This window comes from Dama dama, chromosome 12 (genome assembly GCF_033118175.1).
Source record: "Dama dama isolate Ldn47 chromosome 12, ASM3311817v1, whole genome shotgun sequence".
Taxonomy (NCBI): domain Eukaryota; kingdom Metazoa; phylum Chordata; class Mammalia; order Artiodactyla; family Cervidae; genus Dama; species Dama dama.
The window spans coordinates 99573045-99585463 of NC_083692.1; the positions used below are offsets into that span (position 1 = coordinate 99573045).

The 12419-nt window shown below is 41.2% G+C and overlaps 1 protein-coding gene across 1 annotated transcript in view; it reads right to left on the reverse strand.

Annotated features, from left to right (window-relative positions):
* The window catches only part of REEP5 (receptor accessory protein 5), a 40406-nt gene continuing 27987 nt past the window's right edge, over positions 1-12419 (reverse strand). The window contains exons 4-5 of the mRNA XM_061158214.1: positions 4765-4933; positions 1-2395 (exon numbers count right to left, since the gene is read on the reverse strand). Of these exons, the coding sequence (XP_061014197.1) occupies positions 2346-2395; positions 4765-4933 (219 nt within the window). The 3' untranslated portion in view covers positions 1-2345. The remainder of the gene's footprint in view (positions 2396-4764; positions 4934-12419) is intronic.

Here is a 12419-nt window from a genome sequence, read left to right on the forward strand (position 1 = left end):
AGCAGTGTTAAAGGTTTATTCATCTGCATTAAGATTTTTCTTACATTTTCTTTTAAGCCCCATAAAAGAAAATGAACTATAAAAGCTCAATGAGATAACAAAATTTTATTTACATCTATTTCCATTTAATATATCACATCTTCAGGATAGGTGGTAACTTATCTAAAGGTTATGCTCATATTCTTCAGGCTGTGGGTAGAAGACTCCCCAGGGCAGCAGTAACTGTCTTGTAGGAATTCTTTGCCTTCACATGTCCCCAAAATACCATTCAGGTACAAATAAATACTTGTCTTACAGCTGAACACAGGCTCAATCAGTTTTTCAAACACTCTAGCCACAGCAGTATGTTTTTTGGGAAATCTAAACTGAGACAAGAATTGCTCAACTCATAGCTTCTCCTGTCATTAATATGTACATGCTGACTGCCAAAAAGAGTAACTAAAATTTCTTACAGAATGTACTGCAAGATAAACCTATAGTAATAAAAAAAAAAATTTGCTTTCAGAAATTTCTGTCTAAACTGATATTAGCCTGTAAGTAGTTATAAGCAATAGTAACTTTCATGCTTCACCATCTTGCCTGATATTTTGTATACTAAAAGTTACATATTCTGTATACTAACAGTCTGATTATATAGTCTGAATGCTAGAAGTTGCTAATTTTCATTCTTTTACCACCAAGAAAAGCATACTTGATTTATAGGGAAAGGGATTTAAATACTCCTAGAGGTACTTCTAAAACTTTTTAACCTAAGGCTTGATTTTCTTCCAATAACAAGTAGCTGTTTGCTTTCTGAAAGTTGTTATGTTTGAACATAAGCTTAATAAGGTGCTTTATCATCATCACATTCCTCTCTCCCCAAAAAGGCCCTGATCCATATTGTTATATTAAGGTGATATTGTTCCTTATTTTTGATACCTTTGACATTTTTTTTTAACATTGTGACACATCATTATGACTTTACCTAATTGTTATCTAAAAGGGAACTAGTCATCTTTATTTGCCTTGAAATATTTTATAGGCCTGGTTGTTAGTTTTGTAATGCTTTTGTTTTAGTCAATTTAGTCTAAGAAGGATCCTAGCAGTATGTCAGTGCAAAGCTTAGATTCTCTAGTATGGAGAAGTTGTCAAGGTCCTTATAAGCCACTTGGCTAATCAAACTAGTAACATTAATTTTAGCTTTTTATTTTGTACTTAAACTGCATATAACCTCATAGTTTATCATCAAAACAAAGCACATAGATGAAAGCATGTAAATGGACTACAAACGATTCTGACTTATGAACTAGGGAAGCCTCTGTCGTTTGACCTTAAAGTCCAGGGCAAGAAGGTAAAAGTGTTTGTCTTAACCACTACCAGCTAGACTGTGCAGTATATCGTACTTCTCTGAGAATTGCTCTTAGAGCCTGGTGTCACCATTAGCATGTAGTTGCTAATGATATAAACAAGAATGTACATGTAATTAGAGGTGGGCAAGTCTCTAGAGGTTCCTTAAAGTAGAAGTTTTTAAAAAGACTGGAAAAGAAACAAGACTAAACCAACATGTCACTCAGCTATGAAAGTGAAACCAGGGATGAGTTCCATAACAAAGCTTATCAGCTAGTTTTTTTAAAAAGCTACAAGACAATATTACTAGTTCAACAGAATTGGGAACTGTGATGTGTGTGTACATTTCCCCATTTATCACTTAGCTGACTGCTTTACAAAGTTGTTCTGGTATTCAGCTGCTACAATGTTAGGAAACCACCAGGCCAACCTCTCTTCTGCCTCATTTATCACTTAACTGTTCCTTTGAAACACTGCTCATTTCTATTAATTTTCTCAAGTATTATTCAGCAGATCACACCAACACAATGGAACCCTCAGCCTTTGGCTGGTGCTCCCCATGAGCAATATGCAGGCTATAGACAGTAACGTTTCCCTACATGTGTGTATGCACAGATACGTTAAAAACATTTAAACATTTACTCTTAAAGAGTATCCTAAAATGTAAGTACAGAGAAAATGCATGCAGAGAGAGCCCACTGAAGTACAAAGCCTGTGGGGTATATAATTTTAAGTTTATATTTCCTACAGTATGGTAACATAGGTCTTTTCCTACCCAGAGGCATAATATATTTTCTGAAAACTTGGACACTGCCGATTGCATTAAATGTAAATGCTCCCTAAGTATATAAACAGTAAAAGTAAGCAAAAAACCTTACAACACATTCCTTTTTTTAATATATCAAAAATGTTTCCAAGGCAACATTATTAAAATGACTATATACCACAGTTCCTAATATAATGTCAAGCTCTAATAGGAAGGTACCGAGAGGCCAGAAAGGTTTCATCCAGCCAGTGGCTTAGGTGCTCTTCTTTTCCTCACCCAGTAAATTCACGGCAGCTTTCTTGGCTGTAAGAAGGAAAGAAAAATACATCACAGCTATTTGTAACCCAGCTTTGTGCCTAATGTAGCTACTATTGTAGCTAACCCCGGGGATGACTCATGCTCAGATGAGAACAACGGAGGTTTGTGGGCTGGGCTAGCAGAGTTTCCAGGGAATGGACAGGAGAACTCTTCCAACGCAGATCCTAAGCACATGAGCAGTTACTGAAGACCTAACCCCTCGGAGTGGCCTCATTGCCTGCACCATTGTGCTCTGTCCTCCTTCAAGTATCGCAAGAAGCATGGGCTCCTTGACTGCACAGTGTCCTCTGTACAGGCGAGAAATTCCAGGCCCTACCTGCCCTTCCTAATCACCACTTGGCTTGGAATGTGCTGTAAGAACTCCTGTGATGTGTCTGATGGGCCTCGGGGAGGGTTCTGGGAGCCTTGAGGCCCCCTGAGATTCCAAACCGCAGCTGTTCTCGGTGGAGCCCTGAGCGGGTGCCAGGCAAGGCTGCCCTCCTTGTGCACCAGCTGCCCGACAGCTTTCTCCATTCACTTAAAATTGTGGACTAAAGTTTACAAAGACACTGCAGGCTCTCAACTAGCTCTTTGCAAAAATGTACTTCCTGGAGAATCCAGAAACTCAGAGTCTAAAATGTGTCAGCCTCAAAATCCCTCTTATTTTCATTCTTACACCTCAGTTTACGAATGTAACCTATCAAAGTAAAACAGGATTTTAGAGTACTGAGATCTAAGAGAATCAAAGGCCGGAAAATGTGGGTAAACGAGACAGAAATGACATCACCAGAGGTTGCTGGTTTGGTTAAGAGCAGAGAGGAAGAGTTAAGAAATCTCTTCAGAAGGAACTGGCGATCCTAAGAGCGGGAGGATGTGCAGAAACGTAGAGGCGTCCTGAAGGAGGCAGGAGCCGTGTCCGGGAGCAGGGCTTGGGGAGGATGTGGTCTGTGAGGAGGAGGGGGAGGAGAGCACACACTGGCTGGGGCATCAGGGCTGCAGGGGACCATCTGGGGGTCTTCCTCCCCCAGAGGCCAGCTCACCTCTCGTCTCCCACTTCCTCGGGAGCGTAGAACCCTTTTTTTTAAAATTCCCTAGTTCTATGCCCATTGTCTACAGTCTAAAACCCTTACTGTGCCCTCTGGAACTTCCGACCCATCATCAGGAAGACCTCCATCCTCACCTGTTTCTCCAAATGGCTTCTTCTTCCTGTTGCTCTTACAGAGCCTGCCTGCCCCCAGGACACTGCCTTCTCAAGTGTCCTATGTGTTTCCCTTCCATGACCCTGGTGCTGCTGGGTCTGGAGGTCCAGGAAGCACTGTCTTTGATGCTCATGGCTGTGTTCGGAATCTCATGGCATCAGACGACCTTTCCCAGCCGCCCATCTTTTTTTCAATTCTCTCTGACCCTTGGGCTGTGCTGCCTCACTTCTTTAAGATTTTAGCTCCAAACTTAAAATCACTCTTGAGCACTGCTGTTACCTGAATTATCAGTGATTTCAGTATTCTTCCAACATCCCAGCCGCTTGGGTCCCCTCCAGTAAGGAGGACGCTCCACTCTAGCTGCCCTGCGCCTGGCCTCCTTCAGCCCCCTCCAGGCCACCCCCTGCCAGTCCCGCATTCTCCGCTCCCGGCTTCTGCACGTGCTAGTTCTCCCACTGGGGCTTTCTTACCCATGGTTCCTTCCCTTAACACTTTCAAATGTGACGCAATGTTGCCTCCTTTGTGAGGATTTCCTATATCACTGTCACCTTCTCTCCAGCCCCATCTTTCGATCTGTTTTATTCTTCTCTGCATCATGTGCTATGCAAGTGTGACTACACCACGTAACTTGCTTTTTCATTCTATTCTCTCTATCTCTCTCAACAAGACTGTAAGCTTCATGGCTTCATGCAGTATGGTCTGCTGGTTGGTTTGGTTCCCTGGTTCATGCCCAGTGCTATGAACATGCTTGGCACATAATTAGGTCACCTCAATAAGTAAGTATTTGTTGAATGGATGGATGAGAAAGGCTGAGAGAGAGGGCATTCTTTCGCACCTCTAACAAAAGCCATTTGAACTGCAGCATAACAAGAGTTCAACCTGAAATGAATCAGAGAGACTGGACTTGTATATAAATGCAGATGACCCCTAAAATCTCCACCCATCACAGGAAAGTCACTTTTCCTAATGTGCTGACTGAATGATGTGTTATACGTGGCGTGGCAGAAGATTGTTGGGAACAGTAAAGGCAACAGGCAAAGCCTTGGTGGAGAAATCCCAGAACAGGCTTGGCACGGGGCTGAGGAAAGCCACAGGAGTGAAGTGGGGAGGCCCGCCCTCTGGGCCAGTGTGACCCCAGCCTCCCGCACACTGAGCCAGGCTGCCCCCTGGCCATACCTTCCTTAGAGATGGCGTCTGCAGTCTCTTTGGCTCTGTCCTTCAGGTCACTCACCACACTGTCCACTTGGGACTCGTGCTTCAGGAAGAAGGGCCGGATGACGCGCTTGTAGAGCAGGTCTGCCCCGTTGGCAGGGCTGGGAGCCATGCACCACAGCAGGAAGCCGCACTGCAGGGAGGAGAAGCCGCAGGGTTACGGGGGCAGCAGCAGACCGCACAGACTGCCGCCTCTGCCCGAGACGGGCCGCCGCCATCGGCTGCCCCACTGGCATCTCCGGAGTTTCTGCAGGACGTGAGGTGCACTTTTGTTGATGGAGAAAACATGACAAATAATGACCTAGTAAGGAAAGGCTGCCAGGGCTTCCCTGGCGGCTCAGCTGGTAAAGACTCTGCCTGCAAGGCAGGAGACCCCACTTTGATTCCTGGGTGGGGAAGATCCCCTGGAGAAGGGATGGGCTACCCACTCCAGTATTCTTGGGCTTCCCTTGTGGCTCAGCTGGTAAAAAATCCACCTGCAATGGGGGAGACTTGGGTTCCATCCCTGAGTTGCGAAGACCTCCTAAAGCATCGCAACCCACTCCAGTATTCTTGCCTGGAGAACCCCCATGGACAGAGGAGCCTGGTGGGCTATGGTCCGGGGGTCGCAAAGAGTCAGAGATGACTGAGCGACTAAGCGCAGAAGGAAACACTGAGGCTGCCAAAGGCGAAACACAGCAGGTCCGGCAGCTTAGCTCCTGCTGACGGGGGGCACTTCCAGGGGTGAGTCACGAGAGCTGAGAGATGCACACAGGGAAGGGGCCGCCACCAACGGCAGAGAGCGTGAGTTAACACGCACACGGAGCACCGACAAGCACACTTCCGTGACATCAAAATACAAAACAAAACGCAGGTTCTGACAGATTATAGGGGGCGAATTTTGAAAAGGCAGGAGTTACCAGGCTGGATTTAAAAAAAAAAAGAAAAACCCAAACTATGGCTATATAGTTCTTGCAAGAAACACACCTAAGACAAAACCAGTCAGGAACACTGAAAATAAGGAGATGAAAAAAAGATGTATCTGACAAATACCAACTCTCAAATATCTCATATAATAATATCAATAGTACATAAACACAAATAAGTGAACAAAATGATAAGGAGGGAAAACAGCTTGTTAGGAAGAATAACTGGCCTAAACCCATGTATCTTTGAGCTATGTAAATTATACATACTTCTGTTTTTGGCTTCCCTGGTGGCTCAAACGGTCATCTACCTGCAGTATAGGAGACCCAGGTTCGATCCCTGGGTCAGGAAGATCCCCTAGACGAAGAAATGGCAACCCACTCCAGTATTCTTGCCATGGACAGAGGAGTCTGACAGGCTACAGTCTATGGGGTTGCAAAGAGTTGGACACAAATGAGCGACTTCACTTTCTTTTTGTTTTGATACTTATATAATTTTAATTTTTATAATTATGTAATTTATAATTATATATAGCTTCTAAATACATAATAGTTTTGAAATGTATAAACTTGAAACTCAGAATTATATAGATCAATGGAAAAATTCCACAATCAATTGCTTTTTAATATTTCCATCAGAAACTGATATATTAAAAAACTAGAAATCAGTAAGAATACATTGCAAAATACACAAAATTTAAAATCTTAATCTAAAGATATATACAGATCTCTTTCCCCGACAATCTGAGATCTAAGAGAACTGTATACTACAATACATACAGGTAAAAGAACTGGGCTCAGAGAAACTGGTTCCAGTCTCGGCTCTGCCACTTACTAGCTGGGCAAAGCTTACAAAAGTTACATAATTGCTTAAGTCTGTTCTGACTCTATAAAAAAAGTATAAATAGAAAATATTTTAAATCTATTTCATACAGGTTTTGTAAGAAAATAAGAAACATCTGGAGCATCTAGCTTTGCAGGGGCCCTGTCCCTGTCCCAAGAATACTCTGTCTTCTACCAACATCCATGAGCTAGAAGCAGGCTGCCTATTAGAGTTTTAAGTCAGGTGAAATCAGATCTCAGGACCAACATACACCCTTTTTAAACAATTATTTTGTTCTTAACTCTCCTTTCACTGAAATGAAATTCAAAATCATGACATGCTTACGCATACAATTATTTAAAAAAAAAAAAAGGTTTCTAACTTGCAAGAATATGAAGAAAGAATAAAGTAAAAGTGTTTTATTTTAAAAATGTATTTTGGACTTCCCTGGTAGTGCAGAGAATAGGAATCTTCCTGCCATTGCAGGGGCCACTGGTTTGATCCCTGGTCCAGGAAAATCCCACCTGCCGTGGAGCAGCTAAGCCCAAGCACCACAACTGCCGAGCCCAAACGATAGGGCGCACAAGCTGCAACTACTGAAGCCCATGTGCCTAGAACCTATGCTTTTCTGATACCCAAACATTCATATTTTCCATCAGTTGCTTATAAAGATAATGCTAAAATATCCACACACATACCTAAAAGTCAACACAGCAATTTAATCAAAGTTATGTGCAGGAAAAGTTACATTCTTGACAGAACATCAGAATTCTATGTGAACATTTTGAAGAGAATGCAGTGTGGCGGCCAAGGGGATGTGCCATATACTACTGCATACAAAGAAAATTTCCTACCAACTATATTAACTATTCGAACAGAAGAACTATTTGGATTTAGTTTTTAGCATCTAACATCCAATATACTTGTTATTTATATCTGGGCACTTTGCTGTATTTATTATTTAGGAGAAGAAGGGGCGATAGGATGAGATGGTTGAATGGCATCATCGACTCAATGGACATGAGTTTGAGCAAACTCCAGGAGATGGTGAAGGACAAGGAAGCCTGGTGTGCTGCAGTCCATGGGGTTGCAAAAAGTCAGACACAACTGTGCGACTGAACAATTAATATTTAGGAACTTGGCATGAAGTTTTAAACTGGCATGTGATACATTTTAATTTTTACTATTTAAAATTGTAGAAAATAGTCTCCTGGCTGGTATTTCTATGTAGAATATCTGATTGTCAGGAATATAATATTGATGTAGACATATGTCTGCATAGCCTCAAAGTGAAGTGGAAAGGACTCACTGGGTTAAGAATCAGGAGAGTTGGGAAGAAGGAAATGGCAGCCCACTCCAGTATTCTTGCCTAGAGAATCCATTGGATAGAGGAGCCTGGCAGGCTACAGTCCATGGGGTCGCAAGAGTCAGACACAAATTAGCAACTAAACCACCACCCCCAAGGCATGTAAAAGAGCTATTCCAAATATTTTTAAAAAAAAAAAGAATCAGAGAAGAGTTGGTATCTATTTCATGACTGTAAGTAAATCAAACAACCTCTCAAAGAGTCAATTTTCTCTTCAGGATTTTCTAGGAAATTCAGAAATTAAAAAATATACTTGAAGAAAGTACACAAGATACAGCTAATATTACCAAGTCCTACAGTTCTTACTGTTGTTGAAAATCTCTGAAATGTTATCTGCCTATACAGATAACAGCCATAAGCAACCCAGAAAAGTTGACTTGTTCACCTTTTCTGGAAGAATTTAAGCATGGCTACCTGACAGGACCAGAGCCAAGAGTCTGCATTTCTGTACCTCTCCAATGTGATTAACTTTATATGCTAAACTCCAGACTGTTCATTTAGTTCTTCCCAGTTCCCTCTAGCTATTGTCTTGAGACTGTAAAATCATTATTGCTCTTTACCTACATCCTGATCATGTTCCAGTTCTCAAATGAAAGAACTTTCTTGTATTAAAAACAAAGTTAATTACAGTTCAACTCTCAAGGGTGATATTCAGCTGCCAGCTTTTACAACTCCCTTTTCTTAACCTATTGTACCTACTCAAGAGCCCAGAAACACATAAATCTGACCATCCTTTTAATCGGGCTATCTCCAAAGTGCCAGCTCACGGTGTTCCCAAGAACAAACACAAGCCCACTCTTACCCGCAGTGCAGATAAAGAGTCCGTGCTATTTCAATTTAACTCTCAGCGCTACCAGCACTGACATACTAAATCCTTAAATTACAGCAGGCCAGAGAGTTGTGTCTGTGATTCTAATGCTGCCACTATTCAATTTCCCCGTAGAAATGCTTCCAAGGTAGGGATATATTTAATATGCACAGTTTGGCACTAGCCTGGTGAGACCTGAGAGTTAACGTCTGAAAAAGGTGTATTTCAACACTAGCTTCTGGTATGCTGCAATCAGTTGATCAGAAACAAGTCTCGGGAAGCCTTTGCGACACAGCCCCAGGAACAGTAATACTCAACATGCACAAATAAAAGCTAAAAGCAAGCATGTGAAGGGGAAGACTTTTCCATCTTCTTTGCCTCCTACAAAGTTAAGAAGAAAAATGTTATGGTCTCTGCCAGTGGGTCAAACAGTACAGGACTTAAACTAGCCAAAGTTTTTTCAATCTTGTTTGAAAAATCTAGAAACTTATTTAAATGAGAATAAAGATGAGGTGCAAAGGTACTCATTGCAGCATTAGTTATAATAGCAAGATAAATGTCCTAAATGTCTATTAACTGAGGAATGAATGAATTCTTATCTATAATGGATTAGACATCTAGGTCAAAGAATATTGAATAACACGAGAAAATACTCATAGTATTGTATTAATCAAAAAAAAGTGAGGTATAGAATCATATATGATATATATGGTCTTAACCATATATAGTTGAGTAAAGCAATAACACACAATTCACTGTGTGTATACACTGTATCAAGAAATTTATTTGCACATTAAAAAACAGGAAGACTACCCTAAGATGATAACAGTGGGAGTCTTAAAATACTATTTTATTTTCTACATAAAACATGCCCCAACACACAGGCACACATACACACAACCACAGATGCAAACAGTGTAACAGCAAGGATTAAGTCACCAAAATCCCCCTGACCTAAAACATATTCTGGCACACAGAGGTTCTAAATAAATATCTGCTGAATAAAGAAGATGTACTACTTTCACAGTCAGAGAAATTATTTTTAAATAAATACATTTATTTTTAAACCTTCCTGCTCCAAGGCAGAGCTCAGATCAAAGCTCTAAACAGGCAGGATCCACTTTTTCTAGCTCAGTACTTGGAACAATATCTTCTCAACCAACGTTCGATGCCTAATCATTGGTTCCTCTTACATTCCTTCAATCTGACAGGCTACTTTAGAAAAAAGGGGGGAACAGGTCAACAATATCAACTCTGCGAAAGATAAAACAGTAAACCTGGCCTTAGCTGCAGGTATTTTCTTCTTCCCAAACAATCGCCTTGTGATTGTAGCAATAGCACAGGTAAGACCCAACTACTTCTTAAAATGGAATACTCTCACATACTCTGCAATTCAGAGACCTTTTCTTGGTCAGTTCCCTGAAGCCCTCAGAATACGCTACTAACACAGAAAGCAAGCATTTTATTGACAGCATGATCAATTTTTAACCATCTCAAGTATATGATCTATTTGGAACATATGGGATAAATCCACTTTTCTGGACACCATGCCAACATGCAGCCGGGCACTCACCACTAATGGACACACACTCATTCACTATTGGGGGGAGAACGTGCTGCACAGCAGTTTCTGTAACGCACTTCACATATAAATGACTTGCTGGTTATCTTTTATTTTGGAGCCTTTCTCTCTCAAGGGGCCTCCATTGGCAGCGGTGACCAAGAGCAGGCTGCCGTCAGATCGCTCACATCTCGGAAGCTTGAGGGCAGGTGCTGGTGCAGTGGTTCTGCTGACAGGAGACTGCTGGTGGCAAGCAGTGGGGCCCAAGGCAAAAACCCAGTTTCCTGCTGTTAGAGACTGCCGTGTGACATCGCTGCATCAGACAGATCTTAAAGGATCCAAAAGTATCTGAAGTCTAAAGTATGAACATCCAAATTAAAGACTATAAAGCTATTTTTATAAATGCTAAATATCTTTGGCTAACAAAAACATGAAAAATCCAGCAGCCTATGAAATCGAAATCTTCCTATAGACCAATTTTTTTCCCATTTCTTTTGAAAGGAAAATTCTTTAGCTGTGTTACAAGGCATTCTGTGGTAACATCATTCAAACTTAAAAGAATATCCAGGGACTTCCCTGGTGGTGGCTAAGACTCCGTGCTCTCAATGCAGGGAGCCTGGGTTCAATCCCTGGCTAGGGAACTATATCCCACATGTCACACCTAAGACCCGCTGCAGTCAAATAAACAAAGAATTGCTTTTTAAAAAGAATATTCATGTTTTCATTTAAATTTTTAACTATCTAGCTTCTTTTTTTTTTTTACCATAAATGGTTTCATACTGCATATAATCTATAATTTTTTTATAAATAATGAATTATGCAAAACTTCTATATCTCTCTAAATGAATTATTTCTTTTAACAGTATGGATGTACAATACTATTAATTCATTTAACCATTTACCTGTTGATGGACCCTTCAGGGTTTTTTGTAATTACCAGAATGAGAGAGCTTCTGGTATTTAATTTCCTGTATCTACACTTCTTTAGATAAAAAGTCTAAAAAGAACGTAAACAGAAATGTAGACATTTTGAATAACTGCCAATTTAATGAGGAAGCTATACTATTTGACTATTTTAACTCGCACTTCCCAGACTGCCAACTACTCGTAATTTTTCTCTTATGTGAAACGTCTCTATATGACTTGTTTCATTTTTCTCTTTTTCTTCCTTGTAAGTTTTTCTATATATTCTGGATATTAATTCCATATCCGGTAAGAATGTAAATACATCCTCCTAGTTTGTCATTATTTTTCCTTTGTTTATGCTGCCCACTGTTACATAGACATTTTTGACTAATTTCTATTCCTCCAAGTTAGAAAACATTCTTCTATACTTTTTTAAAGCAGAGGTTTTGGCACAGAAGTCTTGCGTGGGGAGGGACTGAGGAAACCAGCTACTGACTGAGCAGCCAGGGCAGTCTCTCCTCAAGCCCCCTGCCCGAGCCCCAGAGCTGTGACTGACCACCTAGGAGCACCTGCTTCGAGCGCCGCTGGGGGAGCCAGAGGGTGATGCCTGCACCCGAGGAGCTATCTTGGGGAGGGAAGGGTGGTTAACTGTGGCTCCTCTGCTGCCTGGGGCTCCCCACCCTAGTTTAGGGTGGGCAGGCTCCCCACCTGCCCCCATCCTGAGTTTACCAGAACTAGCATGGATTGGGGTGTGGTCACCTCCATTCCAGCACCCAGTGGAATAGCTGACATGCCTGGAGAAAAATGAACTTGCAGGCCAAAATAACAAGGTATTTGAAAAGTACAGCCATTTCAAAACAAAGACAGCACAGTCAACTACAGATCTATCAGCAGCAGAAATTTTAGAAGCGACTGACCAAGAATTTTAAATTAACTACACTAAAAGAAATACAGTGACATGAAAGAACAAAAAAACATAGGAAAGAACCAAGCAAAATTACTAGGAATGAAAAATAAAACAGTTGAAATATCAACACAATGTATGGCATAAAGAGCAAATGGAACAAAATTGAAACTGGAAGATCAGATTGAGAAAAACTCCCAGGAAGAAGGAAAACACATATAAATATATTTGAAAAATAGGTAAGGCCAGAGGAAAAGAAAAAATATATCCATAATTACAAATCAAGATAATATCAATGTAGTGGTGGTTGCGGGGAGGGAAATCAAAGAAGGACAGAGTTTCTGGT